This window comes from Alexandromys fortis, unplaced genomic scaffold, assembly GCF_014885135.2.
Source record: "Alexandromys fortis isolate MF-2015 unplaced genomic scaffold, M_Fortis_MF-2015_v1.1 scaffold_38, whole genome shotgun sequence".
In the NCBI taxonomy this organism is placed as follows: domain Eukaryota; kingdom Metazoa; phylum Chordata; class Mammalia; order Rodentia; family Cricetidae; genus Alexandromys; species Alexandromys fortis.
In genome coordinates this window covers 8152261-8178015 of record NW_026067916.1, presented here as the reverse complement: position 1 = coordinate 8178015, position 25755 = coordinate 8152261, and the positions used below count along the sequence as shown (strand labels likewise).

Genomic DNA, 25755 nt, shown 5'->3' with positions numbered 1-25755 from the left:
ATTTCCAGCAAAATAAACACCATAACACTATGGATTCTTGCAAAACCTGGCCTATCAAAAAGAGATAATACAAATAAGATACTGAAACCAATGAAACTTCATTGTCTTTTAATATGCCTAAAAATGTTTGCCTTTTCCACAGAGCCATTGCCTTAAACCCGTATCCAGGGATGCGGTGCCAGCTGGTCTTACAAAGGGAGTAGGGCTAATGCGGTCCCTGCCTGTGCAGCGTGTGCTGGGTGAGACAGGCCATTATTCTTCTGAACCTACAGAATATCTCCAGAGACTGAGGCTCCATGTTCACACTGTGTGGGAGGCCATAAAATTCTACCCCAGAAGTCAAGTCTGCATTGCTAAAACCTATCAGCAACCCCTGCTCCCTGCACCCACCACTACCTGTCTCCCCTCCTGCTCCCTGCCCTCCCCCCACCTCCCCCTATATACTCCCTCCTGCTACCCCACTGTGTGGTTGTCTTCTGAAATCCCTTGGCATTTGACTCTCAGAAATGGCTAGAATCTCCTACCTGGAGCTCTGCCTGCACAGATGCCACTCACTGTCATCCCTGAGATGACAGGGGCGATGGGATTTAATTAGAAATAGATCTGATTTTCATTCCAAGCAAGAAAGCTACACATGACTTTAAAATTTAATACCTGAGGGTATATTTCATAAAACAGAAATCTAAGCTCGTGTTTAAAAAAAAATCCAATTTAATTTTAAGCAAATAGTCATCCTCTGATAGAAACCTTGATGACATATTGAAATTAATTTTACTCTGCCTCCCAAATATACATATGCTTTCATATTAATCTGATTCATGTTTTTAATAGGAACCTTATGTCCTTGTCAGTTTGGGTTCAATCTTAAAGCCATGGAAGCCTGAATCTTTCCCACTGTGTGTCGGTTTCTTCGGCTTTTCCAAGTAAATAAAGGTAAATCTTTTGCATATCTTTGTCTAGGTCAGCTGGAATTCTTAAGTAGAGACCTTACACTCCTCCCGCCTGCTTTCTTTGCCTTTTCCAAATGTAAAACCTGTAACGGCATCTTTAGTAAAATCAAAAGCCTGAGTAATTTTCTCATAGTTTAATATACTGTTTTTCCTTATTTTTAAAACTATATGCTTTTAAATAGGGAAGCAGACACCGCTTTGTCTGGTTGCTGTTGAAATGGATATGTCCCTATTATGTTCAGAGTCACTAGTGTACTTAACACAGAGCACACACTTATGCTAGCCACCTGTACACTGCCCGGACTTGTGTCCTGTATGTGGACAGAAACACAGACTGCTTTATTCTTTCAAAACATTCAAAAGAAGGTAAGGATACTGTTTTTGCAATGCTGGGAACAAAGATTCCCCTGCGCCTATGTTCTCAGTCCCCAGAGCAAAGCCAGCACCATCTTACAATGGAATCTCATCTTGTTAGCCACTTAATAAGAAGTTCTACAATTAAACCAAACCTCCAATCAAAAATTTCTGGTTAGAAATGATCTCTTATCAGAAGTGATAAACCTTCTCTTTGTATTATGAGGAATTTTGAAGCATTATGATAAAGTCGTTCAAGTGAATACTGCTTAAAAACAATAGACATAGTTTCCTACATGCTTCTAAACAATTTCTGTATTTCCCATAGTTCAGAATAAGTTAAAATATTATTAACACAAGAAAAACTATTAGAGAGAGGAATGTAAATGATGTAAAAGCCATATTTATGTATGACACACTCAAGGAAAATTTGGAAATGAAATAAAAAAGCATAAAAATGACTACAGTGTAATTTTGGTCTAGATGAATTTTGAATAATAGATTTGTGTGAATTGTTTTATTTAACCTGGAATGAGTTTTACATAAAACCCCATACCTATAATGTGCAGACACGTGCCTTGGTGGAAATTACAGTGAAGATCCAGCGAACCCTTCGATGGAAGCATATTTTCAGCCCTCTGATAATTTTTCATCAATTGATTTCTTTGATCTTATGGGTTTCTTCGATAACTTTTTTAATGTGATTTTCTAAGCAGAGACTATAAGTTTTGAAATTCAAAAATGATGGTGAAATCATGGTTTGCGTGCAAACAGTTTTTATAAGAAGTAAAACTATTTGATACTGCCTCATGCTGAATTCTAAATATCTTATGCTGAATATCTTATAAACTATCTTATTCTGAATTCATTATTTATACCAAATACAAAGTGATGTACAAACACATGAATAGTGTCAATATAACATTTCTGTTAAAATTCTTTCTCTGGGGACTTCTTATATACAAAAGACTGGTGGAAAAGAGAAAATTGGTACAAATGTTAGTTATATTACTAGCTTAGTCTTAGTATGACTTAGAACAGATTTCTTGCCTTCTCTACATCAAAACCATGAGAACCAGTGCTAGAAGAAGACCTCCAAAATGTCAGGAACGGGTGACGGAGCGGCGTGCCTCTTCTCCAAGATTCACCCAGAAATTAACAAACCATCACCAAGAAAATGAATTTAGCAGATGATGTTCAAATGCTAAATGCAGAAATAAAAGTGCCCACTTTATAAAATAAAACTTCCAACCAGTTAAAAACAGACATTGTATTGCTAAGTTGAAAATCAGGGACTCATAGAATAGTTCGATTTGTTGCAGAAATAACCTGCATTTTAAAAATTTCCATTAAGCACTCATTCATTTATCAAAAGAACAATGAGAAATGCTTAAGATAACTATGGCAATACAAAGATTAACATAGAGAGATTATAACATGGTGCATGGTTCTCCCACTACAGCAATGTCTATGTATATGGAGAGTTGAATAGATTTCTTTTTCCGCAGCCTACTAATGAAAGCTGAATTCAAATGTCTTCATTTGGATTTGGCCTCTACCCTAGTGTTTTCGGAGCACATGTTAGTCCCATTAAATCTGGCCATAAATTAACAGCCCTGTAATTTAGTCAGCAGGACGAGCCATTAACACCACAGACTGGGGGGTCATAAATTATTTAGAGTTTTAGAAAATGAGCTAATAAACTAGATATATTACTTAAACATGTAAGATTTATATAATTATATAATATTTTCATCTGACTGTAGACTTAGAAATGAGGAAAAGCATAAACTTAAAACGGTTGGTGTCTAAATTTAATTAGCGACAATTTAACCTCCCCTGAAATGAGCCTCGGGGCTTGTTTTTCCTAAACTGCCACCTTCTGAAAGTCCAGATTAAAGAGAAAGAAAGAATATTGAAAGTAAGGGAAGCAGTCATATTTATTTTGTAGCTCTCAGGAAATCTTCACAATGACTTTAAGATTTAGAAAGTTTGCCTTAAAATTTACTTTGGAAACAATGCATCTATAATACAATTCTGAATTTCTATTTCCTTTTGTTTCTCTCTATCACGTTTTATTTTGGGCATGGTTTCATGTAGCCACAGCTGCTCTTCGACTTCCTACACAATTGAAAGGCTTGGCCTTGACCTGTTCTTACTCCCTGTTCTCATCTTCCAAATGCAGGCAAAACAGATATGAGCCACCCTGTCTGCTTCTGGAGTTTTTCACTTTAAATATTTATGGAGAAATCCTGGAAAGCAAAGAAATTCATATTAAAATAACTACTTATAAATTTTATGAACAGTAGGATGCATGATAATAAAGATGAGTGGATTAATGGTTATGCTTCAAGACAGAATATATTTTATTTTGAGTGTTGATATATTTACATATATGTTTTAAATACATAAAATCCCTAAAGTCAGCTCATCTTTTGTACTGTCAATAGAGTTTACCTTTATATTGATTTTCCCATTCTTGCAAAAGCTCAACAGATATTTACAGCTATACCAATTAGTATTTTATCTATCATCTATTTTTTTATCATCTGTCATATTATATCTCCATAGTCTTCCTTAGAATATATGAATGTGAGATTTACAAAAGTTGTAGTAGAAGTGTATTGTATACATCAATAAATATCAAACAGACACAAGATTAAATTATATAAATGGCGTCCTATTTAAATTATTACATAACACTGTTTCAAAGCTTTAAAGTTTAGCATCCAGTTTTATCATATGGATACTTAAAAGACGCTTAGATTTCTCAAAAATTTCAGAAAAATTTATGTAGAATTATGTTTTAAATTTTAATAAAGAATTCAACCCTTTCAAGGATTAATTTTTCAAATAGCTTTGTTTCAGTCACAAATAAGTGAATGCTATGATAATAGTCTATATGATATGCCTTTTTTCTGAGAAAAGATTTTGGGTGTTAGAAGTAATTCTGTTTTATTAAATTATATCTTTTATTACATGAGATTAAAATTGTATCATTCCTCTTCCCTCTCTTAAAGCCCTTTTATATAATCCCATGCTCTGTTTTCATATATTGCTGTTACATGCATGTGTGTGTGTGTGTGTGTGTATCCCAAGTGCATTAAGGAATTGTAAGGTTTTAAAAGACCAGAAAATGGAACAGAGGCAAAAATTATTGGGTAAATGTATTCACACATAGAACCCAGAAGAAAACGATTCATATAAAAACTTAATTAGGCGATAAAATATTAAATATTTCTATATTTAATTAAATATTAAATACTGAATAACAGTAAACTGTGAAATTATCCATTTTATTTATTTATTAAAAAGAATATCGAGCATTTACCCTGCAACCAGTTTTCTGATCATTTACGTCCTCTTGTGGGCCGCTTTCTCTCATTTGGTTTTCAGCTTTACAAGGAGCTAATGATACGGGGATGGAAAAACTTAATTGCTACGGGGTGACAATATTCTCCTGCAGCGCAGTAAGGACGGGTGACTTATAAACGGTGGAGATTACTGGTGAGTCGGTTCTACATAGCAGGAACAGCGTCTTCGTGAAGGAGCCAACCCTTTAAAACCCAGAGCCTCCCATCAACACTGTTGGGCCCTTCTGGCCTAGCCATCACCAGTGGGTTTTCGTGATACCACCCCCCCTTCGGACACAGGGTTTGTCTGTGAAACAGTTCTGCCTGTGTAGATCAGGCTGCCTTCAAACTCAGAGATCCACCTGGCTCTGCCTCCAGAGCGCTGGGATTAAAGGCGTGCGCTACCGTGTCTGGCTGTGAATTCACGTTATTAATAACAAAAAAAAAAAAAAATAGGAAAAAAAAACAAGTGATACTCACATATCAGGAAATATTCCAGATACTAGTCAAAAGAATTGTTTTGTGCCTTTTAAATAAAATTTAAACAAAATTAGAAAGCACTCTGGCATCAGCTTAACTAGTCCGTAACTTCAGAAGGATGCTACAGGAACCACGGACTAAGATTCAGCAAGGGGGCAGTTGCTGATGACTGGTATTGAGTTAAGGACGACGCTGCTGAAACCCACTCTGGCCCTTTGTAAAGCTTCGACTTCCACGCTGTTGAAATGTGGTCTTTTCATCTTAAGACAAAGCAATCCTCAGTGTTATATCCCACTTACACATCGTTTTCTTTTTAGTAGAATTTTAGGAATATTTTAAACGTGTTTTTATCTCTGGTGAGAATTCGGTAAGATTTTATCCATGGAGCAAAATGCCAGATGATTAAAAAGTCCCCATCTCAGGTTCCAGCCGCTATTTTCTCTCCAATTGTCAATCCTTTTTTAATTTGCTGCGAACGGTACTGTCAATCTGTTGTGGGAGCTATTTTAATTTACGATTTCATTATCTCTCTTCTCCGACCTTTGAAGGGCCTGTCACTTGTTATACCCATCGTCAAAGCTGGTCGACGATACATCTGATTCCAGCCTTCAATTTATTGACACATTGAATTGCACAATATACTTTTCCTTTCCTCCCTCTCTGGTCTCTTTTTAGAAACAAAGAAACAAAAAATTTTCATTTGGATTCTCTGCCAGACAGTAAGAAAATTACAACGATAACCAGATACCTTACAAGTCCTTGAATATTAATTTAAAATTTTATAAACCACTTTTCTATAACACCAAGCTTTATAAACTGAAAACAATACAAACGGAGAAAATTTGGTGACCGTATTGTGCAATATTTAAGTTCCAGCATACATACAGGGCTACTGGAAGCATTGGTTCCGAGAGGTGCGTTTGAAAGGCCAGCTGGAGTCCTCTTCTGTGACGTGTGTAAGGTAGAAAGTGCTGGCCGCTGGGCGGTATGCACAGGTGTTGCTAACCTCAAATGGGAAAGTGGTTTAATACCCCAAAGAGTTACATGTCCTGATGCAGACTCCTAAGTATTCCTTCTTCCATTTTTCTTTTCAGTGTTGATTATTGAGCGCAGGACCTGGGCAGCAGTGACAATCACACGTTGCCGAGCTACACCTCAGCTTGATACGCTGAATACCAAGTGCACTCCCTTAAGAAGGACTTCCACTGGAAGAGTCTTCTATTGGCCAATAAGCTGAGAATGGAATACCAAAGGGACATAATGAAACACAAACCCAGTCATGTCCCAGTTTGGTCTGCTGTGGGTGCATCTGCGAAGGTTGGCGAGGAGAACAAAGAACTACCCTGTTTTCATAATGTTCCCAAGGTAATTCTGAGGGTCAGATCTGAACACTGTCAGAGTGATGGAAGCACCTGTCTTAAGTTCAAACACAGAACAGAGAAGTTGGGGCTTTTTTATGCAATGAAAGCGCAGAAAACGAGATCCTGCCGCTCAGCGAATAACCTTAAGATCTCTCTCCAAGAGGGATAATCGGCTTACATAACTATGAGATCCAACACCACACAGTCACTTAAGACCCAGGTGTGTAACTTCATCCTTCTGGTACTTCCATTCCTTTACACTCCCACCCCTGGCTCCTTCGCCATTGCAGGCCTTCTGGCAACTCTTATCTAGCAAAGGGAAGCAAAGCAATGCTTATGAAAATACGGGAATACTGTATGATAGTATTCTGAGTTCTAAGTAGTTTTTGATGTTGATTAAATGATTGTATTTACGCATTTTATTATTTCAAAGTCACACACACACACACACACACACACACACACACACCTCTTTATCCAGGGATAGACACTAAAAACCCTTTAGGAAGTTAACAAATTAAGGTAGATTTTCATAATAAGACACCTTTAGCTTTTGTATAAAAAGCTAGGTGGTTGTGGTCCATGCCCTTCCAGCACTCATGGAGGCAGAAGCAGGAAGATCTTGAGTTTGAGGCCAGCCTAATCTACAGAGTGAGTTCCAGGACAGCCATACAGACACAGAGAAACGCTATCTTGAACCCCCCCCCCAAAAAAAGGATAACAACAGAAAATGAAATGAATTCTTCAAAATAATATCTACTGATCCAGAGAGAGAACTAAGGGGTTCCATTTTTAGCATCCACACAGTGGCTCACAACTGCATGTAACTCTGGTTTCTGGGGAACTAAGAATATTTTCCAGGCTCCAAAGGCATCTACACACATGTGTTGAACATACATGCATTCAAGCAAAGCACTCAGAAATTAACATAAAATAAACAACACAACTTTAAAGAACAAACAAAGAACTTTAAAATGCTTCTCATGTTTCAGTTAAGTGGTTTGCTTGCTTTACAAATCCAAACATCCAAGGTTATTCTAAAACACAATCTGTTGAACATGGACAGGATAGTATTTTCTGTACAGACTACTGAAAGAGCAGTATATCAGACTGACTCCTGAACAAAAACTGCTGTGCTCAGAATAGAAGGACAGTCCATATTATTTTCTCTTTTCTTTAAAAAAAATGGTAACTGAAAAAAATTGATCTTGTGTATGTACCCATGAAGTAATGTAGATTCCCCTATAAAATATATCAATTTATTAATAACGTGTATGTTCCCATTTAAAGTTGCCTTTCCTATTAGAAATATGAGGGGTTTTTGTTTATTGTTTGTGGTCATAAATACATTTCATGAATTCCATCACTTCAAGGTGAAATTTGGAGACTGAGATTCTGAATTAAGTTCAGTGAAGTAGTCCAGGTTACTCTCAGCCACATGGGTAGCTGGCTCAAAGGGTCACCTGAATCCAGAAGTTTCATGCCAGACTAGACAACAATGCCAGATTTTTATCTCAAACAAAAGCAACAACAACAATTGCTGTGGGACAATGGTCTGTACCGTGTCACTTGTATTTTAAATAAACTCTGATTGGCCAGTAGCTAGGCAGGAAGAAGAGGCAGGGCAGCGAGGATTCTGGGAAGAGTGACATTTTTGTCTGGAGTCGTCACCCAGACATAGAGGAAGCCAGACACAGAGCAAGCAAGATGTGACTGCCTCGCCTAAAAAGGTACCAAGCCACGTGGCTAACACAGACAAGAATAATGGGTTAATGTACAATGAATGTAAGTTATAAGAGTTAATAAGAAGCCTGAGATACTAGGCCTATCAGTTTATAACTAATGTAGACCTCTGTGTGATTTCTCTAGGACTTAACGACTGTGGCAACCTGGCAGGACAGAAGCCTCAGTCAACAAGTAATATAAAAATTAGTCCTGAATTAAAGGTGAAAGAGGGTATAGCACATCTCTACTGAGCAGCCAAGTAGTTCTAACTCAAATTCCACAAAACGGAGAGCAGATATTTAAAAACATATGCACAGAGGTGGTGTACATACAATTCCAAAACATACAAGACAGGAAGAGTGGAGAAAATTTATATATTGTAAATCATATACCATAAAGATGGAAGAAAAACAGCTCTGAACATATACTAGAGGAAAGGCGTACAGATAGTTCTAACCATATGGCACAGGGATGGTGGACAGACAGCTCTAACCATATACCATAAGAATGGTATAAAAATAGGTCTAAGCACAACCTGCAGGGATTGAACAGAACTACCAAAATGACCTTTTCTTCTTTGAGTTGTAATATTTTCAGGCTCTAGCAACTGTTTTGTTAAAGAAAACTGACTTTCTTCTGCTTGGGATGCCATACCGAATATTATAAGTTGACGGATTACGCACACAGATGTGTTTTCTCACAGTCCAGAGGACTATCGAGTGCAAGCTCACAATAATTTCCTATAGCATTTCAGGTGAGTGTGTGTGTGGGGGTAACCTTCTTAGTTTAGTGATGGGCACCTTCCCAAGATAGTAAACAGATCTGTTCGTGTATGTAGAGTTAAGGAGGGGCAAGGTAAGAAAAGAAGGAAGGAGGTAGGAAGAGAAGAAAAACAGAGAAATGGACAGGTACTGACTCTCACCCCTTCTTACAAAGGCACCAAACCTTTGTGGGGGGTAAATCCTTATGACATCTTTTCCCCAAATGGCCTTATAAACTCTTCCCTCACACACAGGATTACCGCTAAAGCACCTAGAGTTTGGTGGAGACAAAGTTTAACCTAGCATGATTTGCAAAATCTATAATAAAACTGTTAATATGAACTGGCCTATTATTGGGTAACCCAAAATAAATTACAAGGCTGGACTCATTGTGATTGGGATGACACTGTGCGGTAGGCATTTGCCTATCAGAAAATGAACATGATGGCGTTATCTACGAGCTCGCATACATTACAAAAACATCAATAGGGAAAGATAATAAAAGCAAGTACCAGCTTTATCTCAGAAGTAGAATTGCTTCTCTTTGTGTCAGTTATGAAATATGGTCAATTATCACAGCCTAAAATGTATGTTTGAACCTCAGGCTTGTCCTCCGTGCCTTTTTATGATGTCCCTACAATCGCACTGTTCTGCCGCTAATGAGGAGCAATACTAATTATTAGCTAATCCCTCTATCACAATAGATGATCACTTTGCCACAGGATGAATTGTTCTTTCAAGAGTGCCCTTTCGTAGCACTTAATCAGATTCCTGGTTGTACGATTCTGAATCAAGCCTTTCTAATTTAAATTGTGTTTTGAAAAGATGAACGCGAAGCCCCCGTGCTAATATTAGAGCCATGGAAACATCTCGCTGACAGTTCTCAAACAACAGACATCTTCTAGTCACCGGGCACGGAACTATATCAGAGCATCATCCGCCATTTATCGCTGACACTAACTGACAGGCGAGCCCTCTGCCGAAATGAGATGAGTCAAGATGACCTATCAACGAAACCACTATTATTATTCAAATTCATGTTTATGATAAATACTAGCTTAGGAAATTAATGCTTTGAAAAATGCAGCAGGGTGGAGGTGGTGTGGATTTTTCCATCAGGGTACTAAATGCAGTAGGAAATCCGATCTTTGTGGGACATTTCTCTGGGGTGCTCCGAAGGCAGCTGTTGTAAGTCAGGTGATTACACGCATAAGAAATGTAAGCGAGGGAAAGTTGTCATATAGCAAAACCTATACCAAATCTTTGAAAATCTGATTTGATTTCTAATATATTCAATAGCTAATCATATTTTCTTAGAATTATTTATCAGAAAACAAATTTGGTATAGTTTAGAGTAACATGCTAGCATTTTGAATTATTGAAAAAAATAGTCTTTTGTGCATCTCTCTCTCTCTCTTTTTTTTTTTTTTTTTTTTTTGTATTTCGAAATGTCCCGGGTAGAGGACAGAAACGAGCTCCTGTCTCACAGATCCCTTCTTCTGTTACCACAGGAAACTCCGCCATAACCCAGAGAGCACATGGCTTTCTCTGCAATGGAGAAACCGAATAACAGTCTGTACCTGATTCTTCCAAACTTTGGTTTTGGCCATGCATAATTTAAAATTGATATAGTAAAGGCTTATTTAATCCTATTACAGAATTCTACATGACACAGAGAACGCCAGCTCTTTGCGGCTTTGAACTGTTTTTCTATATACTTGGATTTTAGATTAGAATAAATATTCTGCAAATGATAAATCCGTTTTAAGGTCTAATTTCCTACATATTTCCTATTGGAGAAACTGTGAACTTAGAACAGATCAATCATGGAAAATTAACAGAGGCATGCTCTGCTTTAGAAATCCCTCACAGGAAGTAGAAATCTTAATTAAGGGAGCCATTTTAATGTTGGAAATAGACTTGACTCTGGAGGGGTTCCCAGGTGTCCAAGGAGATGTTTCCAGCTTGTTCCTTGGGCAGCAGAGGAGAGGGTGCCTGAACTGGCCCTATCCTATAGCCACACTGATGAATATCTTGCATATCACCATAGAACCTTCATCTGGCGATGGATGGAGATATAGACAGAGACCCACATTGAAGCACTGGACTGAGCTCCCAAGGTCCATATGAAGAGCTGAAGGAGGGAGAACATGAGCAAGGAAGTCAGGACCGCGAGGGTGCACCCACCCACGGAGACAGTGGGGCTGATCTAATGGGAGCTCACCAAGGCCAGCTGGACTGGGACTGATGGAGCATGTGATCAAACCGGACTCTCTGAATATGGCTGACGGTGGAGGCTGATGGAGAAGCCAAGGACAATGGTATTGGGTTTTGATTCTACTGCATGGACTGGCTTTATGGAGCCTAGTCTGTTTGGATGCTCACCTTCTTGGACCTGGGGCGAAACAGGGAGGACCTTGGACTTACTATAGGGTAGGGAACCCTGACTGCACCTTGGACTGGAGAGGGAAGGGGAGGGGAGGTGGGGGGAGGGGAGGGATGTGGGAGGAGGGAAGGAGGTGGAAATTTTTAATAAAAAATAAATAAATTTAAAAAAATAGAAATCCCTCATAAATAAATCTGTGCTTTGCTCAGATTCCAGAAATAATCTAACATTAAATACCATCTGTACTGTGCACCAAGTTTTTCTCTACTTTATATTCAATAATTATTTCTAATACATATAGAATAGACAAATATATGGATATCAGACTTACACACCCTTACTAATCACCATAACTACTTTATATTCTATAATTAACTATTCCTAATATACATAAAATAGACAAATATATGGATATCAGACTTACACACAATACCCTTACTAACCACCATTACTACTTTGAACTTTTAGACACAGTTTGACTCATGTTCCAGTCTTAGAAACCTAGCTACATGGCAACTTTCCTTGACTGTGTAGCATCTTCTACCGTATCCTAGCCAGACCAATGGACGACCTTGCCTTAGTCTTTTAAGTGAATTTCACCTGTCATTACTTTTTCCTTTCATGTAATTCCGAACTGAATTTCATTTCTTGAAACTGATACAAACTGAAGTGTTTTCATCTTTTCCCTGCATTATGATACAATTTTTCAAACTGTAAGTTTCTGTTTCTCAGAAAGTTTTCTAGAAATTAATAAACATGAAGCATTTTCAGCCAATAAAAATTTTACAAAGTATATTATGATCTTAGACCTCCCATTGCACCAACATTCATGAGTTTTATGATAAACTTTCTATTTTTGTATTTATAATACTCTGTAAACCTGCAGATATTATTTTGTCATTTTACTCTCTATCATATTTAGACTTCTGCGTTTTCCTAATAACATGATTCTCCTCTGATGATCTTATAAATGCTCCTGTGTTTTAAGGATTTGTAAATTTAATGCTAACGTATGCTGTAATTCATTTTGTTATTTAGAACTTTATGTTCCCAGGAACATCAAATTTCTTATTTTCCTCTATATTTACATTCTAGAGACCCTTACAGCCTGTTTATCTGAACTTTTCAATGAATTTGAATGTTGATATTTTAATCTTATAAAATGTATTATAGAGTTTACTTGTTGAGATAACCAACAAGTTGTTCATGACAAGTAAATATAAATTAGCAGTTAGTGAAGTTACCTGTCTAACCGTATGTGCGTGCGTGTGTGTGTGTGTGTGTGTGTGTGTGTGTGTGTGTGAGAGAGAGAGAGAGAGAGAGAGAGAGAGAGAGAGAGAGAGAGATCTAGCATGTATTCTGAAATAGGAATTTACTGTATTTTCCAGGCTGGGCTTGGACTGAAACTCTCAAGTGAGTCTCCTACCCGAGATTCCCTGGTGGCTGGAAGCACATAGACACACCAGTGTCTCAGCTCCTACTCAACGATGTCCATACTTTTGGGGCAAAGCAATTGCTAGAACTTACAGAAGAGCAGGTGCACTTTATGTGGAAGACGGAAAAACATTCATTTTTTTATGCTGTGTAATCAGTACATGGCAGCTCCAAATAAGTAGCTATAGCCTCTAACTCATAATAAATATGGACTTATTTTGAAAATATGGATTATTTTTAAAGTATCAGTAATTACTAGTAATTTAAACTTCAAAAGTCAATACGATTTCTGAAAATTTTATCTTATCAAAACTAACATCTTTGTAATAAAATTATGTTCAATTTTTCCCATTACTAAAATTAAAAATAATGATTGCCTTACATAAATTCTTGGGCACATGTAGGACAAATTTCATGATTCTTAAATGCATTATACAACCTAAAGTTCGTTCTTTATTGTCTGTAACTAGACAGCTTGTCATCTTTTCACTTGCGAAATTCATCTCAACAAGCATTGGATTCATCCAGAATAAGAAAAAAAATGACAAAATACTTTCCCCGAAACTATTTGTAAACAAAAATTTAATTTTTCAAAGGAAAATATACTATTTGTTCCATTTTCTATAAAATTCAAGTTTAAGCATTTCTGGGATTAAAGTCTTATCAGAGAACAGTATTTCCTAAAACCATTCTCCACAGTCTCTAACTCCTTTTTTTTTTTTTTTTTGGTTCTCTTTTTTTCTTTTTTATTTATTTATTTATTAAAGATTTCTGTCTCTTCTCCCCCCCCCCTCCGCCAGTCAAGTCCCCCTCCCTCGTCAGCCCAAAGAGCAATCAGGGTTTCCTGCCCTGTGGGAAGTCCAAGGACCACCCACCTCCATCCAGGTCTAGTAAGGTGAGCATCCAAACTGCCTAGGCTCCCACAAAACCAATAGGTGCAGTAGGATCAAAAACCCATTGCCATTGTTCTTGAGGTCTCAGTAGTCCTCATTGTCTGCTATGTTCAGCGAGACCGGTTTTAACCCAGGCTTTTTCTAACTCCTGATATGAAGTTTCTGCGCTCTGCCTTCTGAAGGAAGAAAGCCGGGTGGGCTGGACACCAAAGCACAGTCTTAGCACAAGGTCTTTCAGGTCCTGGCCTGGGGCACTGCAGCAGCCGTTTCTCTGTCCTGTTCACAATCCAATCTCCACCCCTTACTTTGTTCTTGGACCCGAGACAAGTGAAATATTTTCTTCCTGTTTGTTTAACTGTTGATGTGGAGCTCACGATATAGACCACTAACTCACTGGTATCCACCTGCCTGACTCTAAAATACCTAACTTTTCTGTTGTTCTTGTTGAAGAAAGTTGTATGGGGCTGGAGAGATGGCATAGTTGTTTCTAGCATTTACACCTCCAACAGGGGACCATGGTACAGTTTCCACTGACCCAAGTGATGGCTCACAACCATTTGTGAGTCCTGATTCAGAGGATCTGTGACATCTTCTGGTCTCAAAAGGCACTGGGCGGGTACACAGTGAACACACATGCTTACAGGAAAAACACCACATACTTTTACGAGCTATGTTTCTATAAACAAAAGTCATATATTTTATTAAAATGAACAGGCACCTGTAGAAGAGCCTAAGGTAGTCCCTAAACTTGAGTCTGAAAGGTTCTGTACGATGTGGGACGCTGGGATGCAGCTCAGGGGTCGAGCACCTGCCTAGCGTGAGCTTGACCCCTGTCAGTGAACAAATGAAGAAACAAACGAACAATAAATGGGGAAACTAATTAGTTCTCAACATTCAGAGCTGGTTGTTGCTTACGTTCGAAATGAGATCTGAACATTAAGTGGTTTGGGTGCAAACCGAAATGTAGCGAGCAATGAAATTCCCAAGCACGAAAACTTTAGATGGTGCTCTAATTAAAGCTACAGTTCTGAAAATTTAAATATATAATTGACTGAAAATAATAACATTTCAATCCAGAGGACTTTCAACAGTAATTTCCTTGGGGAAATTTGAACGGGAGATTGCTTTCTGAGATGCAGCTCCACAAATGACTTCGAGCGAAAGGAGAGGGCGTGCCTCGCGTTAAGCCTTCAATTAAAGCGCCCTGTAGCCGTTAAACTCGGGAACTGAGAGCAGTCCTCCAAAGCGGCTCGTTCTGAGGACCCGACTGCCGGCTGGCTACTGGGGATTATGGAATTTTCCAGATCTTATTGACATTTCTGATTTGACTCCTGTCACTTGCTCACGCAGCGCAAATGCTCGACGCGAATGTTAAAGGCGGACAGGCCACAGGAGGTTAGCGCCGCGCGGATAAGATACTGGCAAACGAGAAGGCAGTATGGAGGAAAAAGGAGGCGAAACACATTCTGAACTTTTCTTTTTTCAAAGTAAGGCCTACTCCAAATAATACCCTGCAATGCTTAAAAACATAAGCATTTACCTTATTGATTTTCAAGCTAATAATAGTCTTTATGACCTTGAAATAATTTATTCTAAATTAGAAAAAAAAGCATCGATACCTTCAAAATTTTGTAAGTTTTAAAATATAGTGTGTGGTATGTAAAAATGTAATGGTCTTTAAAATGTATGCTTTTATCTATCAGTTTTCACACCTGTTCTGGATTAAAATATACTACAATTTTAGATATGAATACTATTTTGGAAATAGGGCATGAGAATAAAGAAACACAGGAGTGGGAAGATGGCTTCAACTGTAAGGTCCACGCGTAGGGACCTCAGTTTGGGTCTTATTACACATGAAAAGAACAGGTGGGTAGCTAGTAAGTCCACACTGACTGGAGTGCGTGTGAGGATAGTACAGATGGAGCCCACTGGATAATCCGCCTCGCTGAGTTAATGAGCTCCAGCCTGGGAGAGACCCTGTCTCAAAACATACAGTGAGAGACTGAGGGAGACAACCAGCCTCAGCCTCTGGCGTCTGTGCACAGAGAGACACACAGTGAGCCACCACACAAGAGTAAGAAGATGGGGGGTTGGGAGAACGACTCATTCATTGACGTGCTCGCCTTTAAAGACTGAGGACTAGGGTTTGTTCCTAGAGCTCATATAAAAATATTGAGTATGGTGCTGAGTGAATTCAATTTCAGTGCTGGGACAGAGGATACAGATGGATCCTGGGTGCTCACCCACGGTCTGTTCTAACCTAATCTGCGAGCACCAGGCAGCCAATAAAAGAACGTGTCTCGGAGAAGTTAGATAATCTTCCTGTGGATAATAGCCAAGAATACCCAAGACGTTCCCTGGCCTTAACAGGGACAGGCACGCATGCACGCATGTTTAGTGAAAAAAAAAAAAAGATCACTGGCTAAGGGTAACTTTTTGGCATTTATAAATTTCCCATTCTGAGGAATGGGGAAAGCTACGAATGCCAGACAACACAGCAAACAAAATTATATAAAGTTTCTAGCAAGGTGACAATAATCAAGGTAGCACCCGGTTCTTCCACCAGTCATGCAAGTTGGAACAGTGTCATGAGACTCACAGAGAACGCTGGGACACAGAACAAAACAGCTGGACTCACAATTTTATATACTGTAAGGCTAATATTTTTTTCATTGTAAATGCAAAGACAGACACAAAATTTTTACTCTGCTGGCATTTGACACGTCAACTAATGATAGGAAAATTGAAACTATATAAAGTGAGTTTCTAAAAATTAAGCCATTAGCATTTACTGAACCTAGTTTTGTGAAGCATTAAATCATTTTATTTTTACCTTATGTGCACAAGTGTTTGATTGTATGTATACCTGTGTACCATGTGCATGCCTGGTGTTCATGGAGGTAAAAACAGAGTATCAGTGGGTGCTGGGAATCAAACCTGGTGTCCTCTGAAAGGGCAGCAGGTGCTCTTAACTACAGAGCCATCTCTTCGGGCCCAAAGATCTTGTAAAAGTAATCCCATAATTGATATTGTGGTTCAAAAATAACAAAATGTTCTAAGTAAAAGTCTTTGGAACTAACATTGTGAAATCGGTAAGGAAGATGTTATTTTAATTGCCATGTTTTAATAAGCTTGATACACTCACTCTTTTCTCACTAAGAGTGAAGACAATCAAACAATTCAAATTCTGAAAGAACCTGCGACAAGTCACAAATTACACAGTAATTGCTCCGCCATCTTTTCACGAGTGACTTATCAGAACCAAGGGATCTGGTAAAGGCTGAACCGAAAGGCTTTTTGGCGTCATTGCTTTGTGAATAAAGTGATTCTCCTCTGCTGCAGATTTTCACTATAGCTAACTCCCTTTCTGTTATGTATTTGGGAATTCATTCCCTAGTTCAGAACCGTTTCCCATTACCAGGCCTTGTTCTTCTCTCCTAGGGAAGCACAGGGATCTGCCGTCCTGCAATTGTCTTTATCAGCAGGCATCTGGTCGATGCTCCGGGTCCAGGCACAGAGCATCCCACTTAAGATATCCACAGATCTCCAAGACACAGAATTGCTACCTGCCCAAGCTGCTGCTCTGGTTTTACCACACAAGACCCATGATCAGAACAGTTGATAACAGCAGAGCCCAGAACTGATAATTTAGAGACCTGGGTCCCTTCTTTGTTTCTACCACCTAGAGCAAAACTCCAGACCTAGGCCCCTAGAAACTGCAGCTTCTGATGTATGTGTTATCTGATCAAGAGCCATTAGCTTCTCCCTGACTGTTTACATAGATTGCCTGGTTACCTGGTATCCTCTATAAGTACTGGGAGAAAAGAAGTGGCTGCTGATTTAAACAATCCATTTAAATTATTTTACTGAAAATAAACATTTTAGCTCTTTTATCTACCACCTAAAAATGCAGTGTAGCACACTAACCTTCCCTCTAGAATTCCCTGATGATTTAATTCCTTTCTTAACGAGCTTTTTCCATTAAGGAGTTCACCAGACATGTACTAGCTGCTCCCAAGGATCTCTCTCTCTCTCTCTCTCTCTCTCTCTCTCTCTCTCTCTCTCTCTCTCTCTCTCTCTCTCTCTCTGTGTGTGTGTGTCTGAAATCTAAGTTAATGAGAAATGAAATTTATGTTATACAAAGGCATATACATGCACCTTGTATTTCCTTAATAAAATGGCCTCAGAATACATCTGCCCATAAAATACACTTTACAAGGATCTTCACATAATTCCTCATCTAAATAAATTTAGGATGACGTTAATGCTAGCAAATGCTGCCTTAAGCTGACCTTGCGTTTGCTATTGTTTAGAGAACTTAAATTATATCGTTATTTTACTATCAAATGGCTTTTCAGGTCTGTAATCCTAACTCACGCAGACTCTTGTGTCCGTTGTGACTGAGACAGTTTCCCACTTGCTCCTACTGTGTCCTCTAGACAGGACGCGCAAGATGCGCTCCCCTGCCCGATAGTTCCTCATATTCTTTTTACTTACAGCCCTCATAGATGTCCGTGGGAATATGAACCGCTGCGTGCTGATAGGATATCTGGCGTCCGAAATTCGCATCTTCAATAAAAACAGGCTTAATTCGTTGGCTGCCTGGCTCACTCTCGTTTCTTTCAGGCTACGTAAGAAGAGAAAGAAAATAAACAAATTTATAAAATCTGCTAACAGACATTTTCACATTTGCTTTCTTGTCTGCTCGGGACGTGTTCTTCAGAAGATGGAACTCCGTTTGACATGTAGTGCCCGGATGGCACTGCTTATGCGAGTTTCCACACAGGGTGTTAGCAGCCACACAGATGCTCAGATCACCCAATTAAAACTAACTGGCTTCCCGATTTCTATAAGTTGGAAGCATCCCGAACACATCTGGCCCTGTCTCTTAAGATACACATGAAGATGTAGATTTAAAGCACAGAATAAATGTCACAGAACAACCCAATTGAGATTGCTCACTTGAAATACGTTTCAGGATTTGTGTTATTAAGTTTACATTGGCCACTGACAATAATGTAACAAATAATAGCACACGTGAGGATAAACAGAAACGAGAGATCATTATTTTATGCCATAGTCTTGACTTTTGCAACTGTTCTATAGGGTTTCATTTTTGTTTTAAAGAGAAAGTGTATGAAAGAAGAACAGAACCATTACAACTCTAAATACAATCAAACGTAAGTTCGGAGGTTTTTGAAATAGCCATCAAGATCCCATTGATAATGGTGTAAACCAATGACCTAAGAGCTAAAGTCAAAGGTTAATTTGTCTTTCGTTTTTCCTCTCTACTTGTGCCTGCCACACTGTGTCACCTTATTATCCCCTGGGCAGGAACCTATCCACAATGCTTCTGTAACTTTTTTTGCCTTGCATATTAAACATGTTTTTTTTCAATTGAAATATAGGCCTATAAGTTTTTCCCTAGCTAATTTCAATACTAAGTTCACACCTATTTTCAATTTCTTTATTGTGAAAAAATGTTTTATATATTCTAAACTCTTAACAACTAGGAATAAGAATCATATCTAAATACAGTGCACAGAAAAGTCCTAGCATTCGTCAGCTCATGGAAGTGATTAACCTGATGAACAATAGAGAAAAATTATCATGAATAACTACAAAATGCCATAAAGCAACTGGTAGAATGTTGTCAGATCAAATACCCAAGAAGTCTGCAAAGAGAAAATAGTTTATTTACTGTTTTGCTATGTTGTGCTCATATCATCTTATTATTTATTATTTTGTTATTCTAATAAATGTAACCCACCAAGTAACACACCAGCATCTTCAAATACTGAGACAAACATATCTTGCTATTTGAAACACTAGAAAGACCATTTACACAGAACTATTAGCAGTGTAGATCTGCATAGCAATACAGAACTCTTGCCCAGTCCTCCACTCAGTAGTGAAGTCAGTTGAGGAAGCCATGATCGCATTGTCTGTGCACAATGAACCATCACTCTGTACAGTGGTATCACCACACTGCACACAACTGGGTCTATTTAGGGTTTGAACTGCAAAATTGATCTTTGGTAAGATTGTTTGAAAACAGAACACAGTTTTTCCATTCAGGAAAAGCTATGGTCAGGTGGATTTCATTTATTAACAAAAAGAATTTATGTATTAACAAGAGTCTTACCCAAAGTGAAATTATCTGTATAAGGGAATTACTGATCATACAGAGAAGATGAGAAGAATATAGCAACGGGGATGACCAATAAGAAACCACAAAGCAAAGTACTCCTTTGACTAAAAAATGTAATGCCTTTGCCTTGATTGGGGAAAGAAAAAAATGTAAACATGAATGGAGGATTTTTTTCTGAGTTTATAATATGAAACTTAAACACATTTAAAAAATCACTCTCCATGATCTATCCTTGGATACTATGGGTTGAATGAGAGAAGGATATTAAGAAAATAGTAAGCCAATGTTAGTAGCACCACTGAAGGATATCACAGGGTGTCTCACCAATGAGTGTGCCAACACACTGAAGCACTATACTTATTTCAAAGTAGTAAGGGCATCAGTGGCAAAGCGCCAGCAGCACCATTCAGTGTTTTAGAACACAGACGCTCAGGTTCCAACTCTGACCTAGCCACCATAGAGAACACAAGAGTTGCCCAGGATGGTCACAAGTCTAGGAGGAAGAATAAGTTGAAATGTACTTCTGTAAGTTACCACCAATTAAACTAGGATTATGGGACTGTTCACTAGTCTACTCATAAAAACTTAGGATAAGCACAACAAACATAATAACAGATACCCAAATTTTGTTAGCATTCATTTATAATATATTTTATTATTTCTAAATAGCAGATGAATGAAAATGGTAACATTTGTCAAATGTGTTTCAAAAGGCAGCATTCTTTGGAGCTAGTGCAAAGTTTATCTCTTCCCTGAAATGAGCTGGGAAAATAGTGAATACCAACTACACGTCTGATAGACAGCTAATATTAAAAATATCTAAAAATTCTGGATATCAAGAAAGCAAATAACCCAATAAAAATGTGATACAGATGTAAACAGAGAATTCTCCAAAGAGGAAACTCAAGCGGCTGAGAAACACTTAATGTTCGAAATCCTTAGTCACCTGAGAATAACAAACCAAAATTAAGATTTTATCTTATAGCCACCAGAACAGCTAAGTTAAATCAAACAAACAACAGCTCATGATGGTGAGCATGTAAGGTAAGGGGAACACCCATCCATTGCTGGGGCCAGGCAAACTTGTACAGATACCGTGGAAATCAGTGTGGCCACTCCTCGGGAGGATCGGAATCGATTTACCTCAAGATCCAGCTACTGGGCATATACCACTCTTGGGCATACACCTAAAGGATGCCTCATCCTCTCAGAGAGACATTGTTCAGGCATGTTCTTGCTGCTTTATTCATAATAAGCAGAAAATGGGAATAACATATATCTGTTAATACACTCTGTAATATATATATATATATATGTATGTATATATACATGTTGAAATAAGGAGCGGCGGGGCTGCGTCCCCAGCACCCCGGCCGCCTGCTAGCTCATGCCCGAAATAACAACACACAAACTGTATTCATTTATAAACACTGCTTGCCCATTATATCTAGCCTCTTCTCGGCTAACTCTCGCACCTAGACTAGCCCATTTCTAATAATGTGTGTAAGCACCCCAAGGTGCGCTTACCCGGAAGATTCTAGCCTACGTCCATCCTGGGTCAGAGCTGCCTGGGAGAGCGGAGCCTGGCATCTCTGCTCCAGAGAGCAGAGCTGTCGAGTCTACCCGGGAGAGCTGAGCATGGCGTCTCTGTTCCAGAGAGCAGAGCTGTCGGGTCTCTCCGGGAACAGAGCAGAGCAGAGTCTGACCTCACTTCCTCTTCCTCCCAGAATTCTATTCTGTTTACTCCTCCCACCTATGCTTTAACCTATCAGGCCCAGCCAAGCAGTTTCTTTATTGCTCAATGACCTTCCTCTATCATATACACATTAATATACTATACTGTTAGTATAGCTCATACTGTCTATTGGTATATTCTGTACTGTTTGGTAGTACATGCTATAATGTCTGTTAGTATAGAATGAGGAACTAGAAGGACAGATGTAGTAAGACACGTGAACTAGAACAGATAGTTTTGGATGAATGATGCTGGGTTGGGGTGAGGATGTAACTGGAGGATCAAGTAAGGTGGGGAGGGGAGATGAGGCAAGGGATAACGGGGAATGACAGCTAAAAGTAAGGGTCATATAAGGAGTAATATGGGAAGCTAATATAGTAGACGTTTCATAAAATATACATATATACGAAAGCAAGATAAATGAAATCACCAAAAATGGGGAAACAGAACCCCAAATATCTATATCTTGTCACTGAATGAAGTTTTCAGTACCAGGTTTTGTTTTTGTTGTTTTGCTTTGTTTAGACTAATATTTGGTTTTACCACAGGTCCTTGGTTTTGTAGTCCAGGTTCTTGGTTGGGCATGGGTTCTGTCTCATGGGGTGCATGGGCCTTAAGTCAAAACAGTTTGGTTGGTTACTCCTATAAGCTTTGTACCAACATCGCACTATCATATCCTGCAGGCAGGAGAACACTGTAGATCTAAGTGTATATCAACCTTGCTCGTGCTGATATAGAAGGCTTTATTTTCTAAATCATCATGAACAAAAGAAGGCCCTCTAAATCATCATGAGCAAAGCTTACATGAACTCAGAGACTGAGACAGTAGGCACAGGGCCTGCACAGGTCAGCACCAGGTCCTCTACACGTATGGAGTGTCATGGAATGGCTTCCAGTTGAGTGTTTTGGTGGGATTCTTGAGTGTGCAAATGAGAGCTTGTTTCACATGCCTTCTCTCAAGCTCCAGTCCTTTGGTTGATTTTGCCTAATTCCAATGCACTAGCTTTTGTTTTATCTTACTATATTATATTATATTATTACTCCTTGATAATAAGAAATTTATTTTTTAATAAGAAACAGAAAGGGAGTGGATTGGGAGGGGAGGGGGGAGAAATGGAGGAAAGAAAAACTATAATCAGGTTATAGCATGTGAGAAAAAGATCTATTTCAATAAAAAAAAGGAAAAAAGAAAGGCTACTATTACTAAGTAAAACGCTCTGGGAAATTGTGTACTAAGTAAGATGATTAATCCCCATTTTCCCAGCTTAGCTACATTAGAAACATTTTAGATTTTTAGTTAATTGTGTGTGTGTGTGTGTGTGTGTGTGAACGCATGCGCACACATTCCTGTGGATGTCAGTGCACATATGTGTGTGTGGATGCTAATGGGAACCGTAGGTTTGATTCCTCATGGTTTCTCACTGGGACCTAGCTACGTTCATGGGCTAGCCAACCCAACGCATCTCCCTTCCTAGCCCAGGATAACAAGCTTTTACCATTTGGGTTATAAACAAACAAACAAAAAAAAAAAAAAAAACACAGCTTTTTTTTTGAGATTATAGACCCAACATGACCGCCAAGGCTGGTTTTCTGTTTGTTTTGAGGATCAAACTCAGGCCCTCATGCTTGCATGGGAGCGCTTTACAGATTTGGTCTCCTCCACAAAGTCCTGGAGCTGTTCTGCTCCAGAAAATTCCATGAAAGGAGCATACTTAGGACACACTGCAAAGGGTGCAGTGAGAAAGACAGGTAAGAGGAAATCCCCTCAACTCTGCTGGATTAGTAACAGCCTTGTCCTGGGCCAGCCAGTGTTGTCTGGGTTTCAGTGACTGATTTGTGAGGTAAACGATACTATTATGCAATGAACTTTCTACTGTGGGGAGTATCAGACAGCCAAGAAGCCTTGTCCTCAAAGTAGGCGGTATCTCACAAAGGGGAGGGAGTGTTGTGAAAACATTTCCAGCTCATTCTAAAATGGGCTTCCACTCTAAATTAACCCCCCAAACAAAAGACACATGTTATTTGAATGCTGAAATAAAAACTAAAATATGTAGTCTTTCTTTACAGTTTTATAGGGTCACTTTAAACCAGTCTTTCTACCAAATCAAATACACATTTATGCCCAGCAAATTTCAGCTATCAAAAATGTAGAGGACTAGATAACAGACAGACAACTGGATACATGAGCTTAGGCTAGCAGTATGTAGACAAGATCAAATATTTCATTCGTTCATTCACACAGAGAGAACACACTGGAGACTTGAAATGAGCATGATACATCACTATCTATATAAATGTCATTCAATATCTATATGGGAAAATACTCAATTTTCAAAAATAATATAATGGTCACAGTAATTATGTAAGATATAATTAAACGATCAAATATAAAAATAATCCTATGGGAAATGTACATGACCTCTGAATTTGTCTTACGATACTAAGTCTTTATGCTTATATTAGAAAAAAAAGAAAATGGATGTAAAAATCCCATTTGTTTGGGGAGGAAAACAGTAGATAAGAGGCAGTAACAAATGGGTATATTCTTGCCAAGTGGCAGCAACACTGTGGCGTTTGTCACTAGGAGTTATTTGTTCTCTAGCTTTCTCCAACATTCAATAAGCATTGCTGTGGGATGATGCTCTCACACACTAGAGATTGGTCACTCGTATTGGTTTAATGAAACACTGATTGGCCAGTAGGCAGGAAGTATAGGTGGGTCTACCAGACAAAGGAAAATCTGGGAAGAGGAAAGGCAGAGACATGGTTGCAAGACAGACACAGAGGAAGCAAGATGAGAATGCCTTACTGAGAAAAGGTACCAAGTCACGTGGCTTAACATAGGAAAAAAATATGAGTTAATCAAAGTTATAAGAGCTAGTTAAGCGGGGCAGTGCTGGTGCAAGCCTTTAATCCCAGCACTTAGGAGGCGGGGGCAGGTGGATCTCTGTGAGTTCAAGGCCAGCCTGGTCTACAAGAGTCAGTTCTAGGACAGGATCCAAAGCTACAGAGAAACCCAGTCTTGGGGGAAAAAAAAAGGATAAACAATAAAATCAGAAACATCTGCTAATGGAAAGCACAGTTGGCTTTAAAAAGACAACAACGAGGACCCTAAGACATACATGGATCTAATCTACATGGAAAGTAGAAAAAGACAAGATCTTCTGAGTAAATTAGGAGCTTGGAACCATGGGAGAGGCAGAGAGGGAGCAGAGAAAAATGTAGAGCTCAGTAAAATCAATAAAAAGTTTAAAAAAGAGCTAATTATATGTTTAAGCCTAAGCAATAGGCCAGTTTTATTATTATATAATTTATATTTAATAAGCCTCTGTGTGTTTATTTAGGACTGAATGGCTGTGGTAACAGGCAGGACAGAAATTTCCATCCACAAGGACATGTTATATTTGTTATCAAAATCTTTTCTATATAAATATTGAAGTAAGGCTGGGCAGTGGTGGTGCACGCCTTTAATCCCAGCACTCGGGAGGCAGAGGCAGGCGGATCTCTGTGAGTTTGAGGCCAGCCTGGTCTAGAAGAGCTAGTTCCAGGACAGGAACAAAAAAAAAAAAAAAAGCTACGAAGAAACTCTGTCTCGAAAATCAAAAAAAACAAAAAACAACAAAAAAAATATTGAAGTATTACATACTTATTTTGTGAGAAATAAATTTCTGCTAATTTCCTGGGAGTTAAAAATTAGTATATTTAAATGCATTTTATAGAGATATATGTACTCCTAAATGACATTATAAAGGGAAGTTAAGACAAACTGCCAATCATGAGCATGGGGGAGTTTGTCCATCTTCTCCCATCATCTCCAAGTTCTTTCTTCATTGTCTTTAACCTTATCATTTTGCAGGTCTTTCACTACCATGAAAGGTATATTCCAAAACGTTTTGACAATATTGGGAACCTCATAAGCAGACTTTGTATATTTTTTCTTGAAATTAAAGAAAATAAATGACTTTATAAATTAAAAAAACACAAAAATTAATATAATTTTCTGTATGGATGTTTCAAACTTTGTTAATGCAAAAAGTGCTAAAAGTGCAGCAATAGAAAATACCACTGCTTCCCATGGTTCTTCTTTTCACTCATATAAAAAAATAATTTCATCAATATGATAAGAGTGTTCATTTTATTACATTTAAGATATTGAAATTATTGTTCCT

At 38.4% G+C, this 25755-nt stretch overlaps 1 protein-coding gene across 1 annotated transcript in view; it reads right to left on the bottom strand.

Moving 5' to 3' along the window:
• The window catches only part of Cacna2d1 (calcium voltage-gated channel auxiliary subunit alpha2delta 1), a 347097-nt gene that overhangs the window by 139644 nt on the left and 181698 nt on the right, over nt 1-25755 (bottom strand). Inside the window, exon 5 of the mRNA XM_050139771.1 lies at nt 18198-18327. Coding sequence (XP_049995728.1) covers nt 18198-18327 — 130 coding nt within the window. The remainder of the gene's footprint in view (nt 1-18197; nt 18328-25755) is intronic.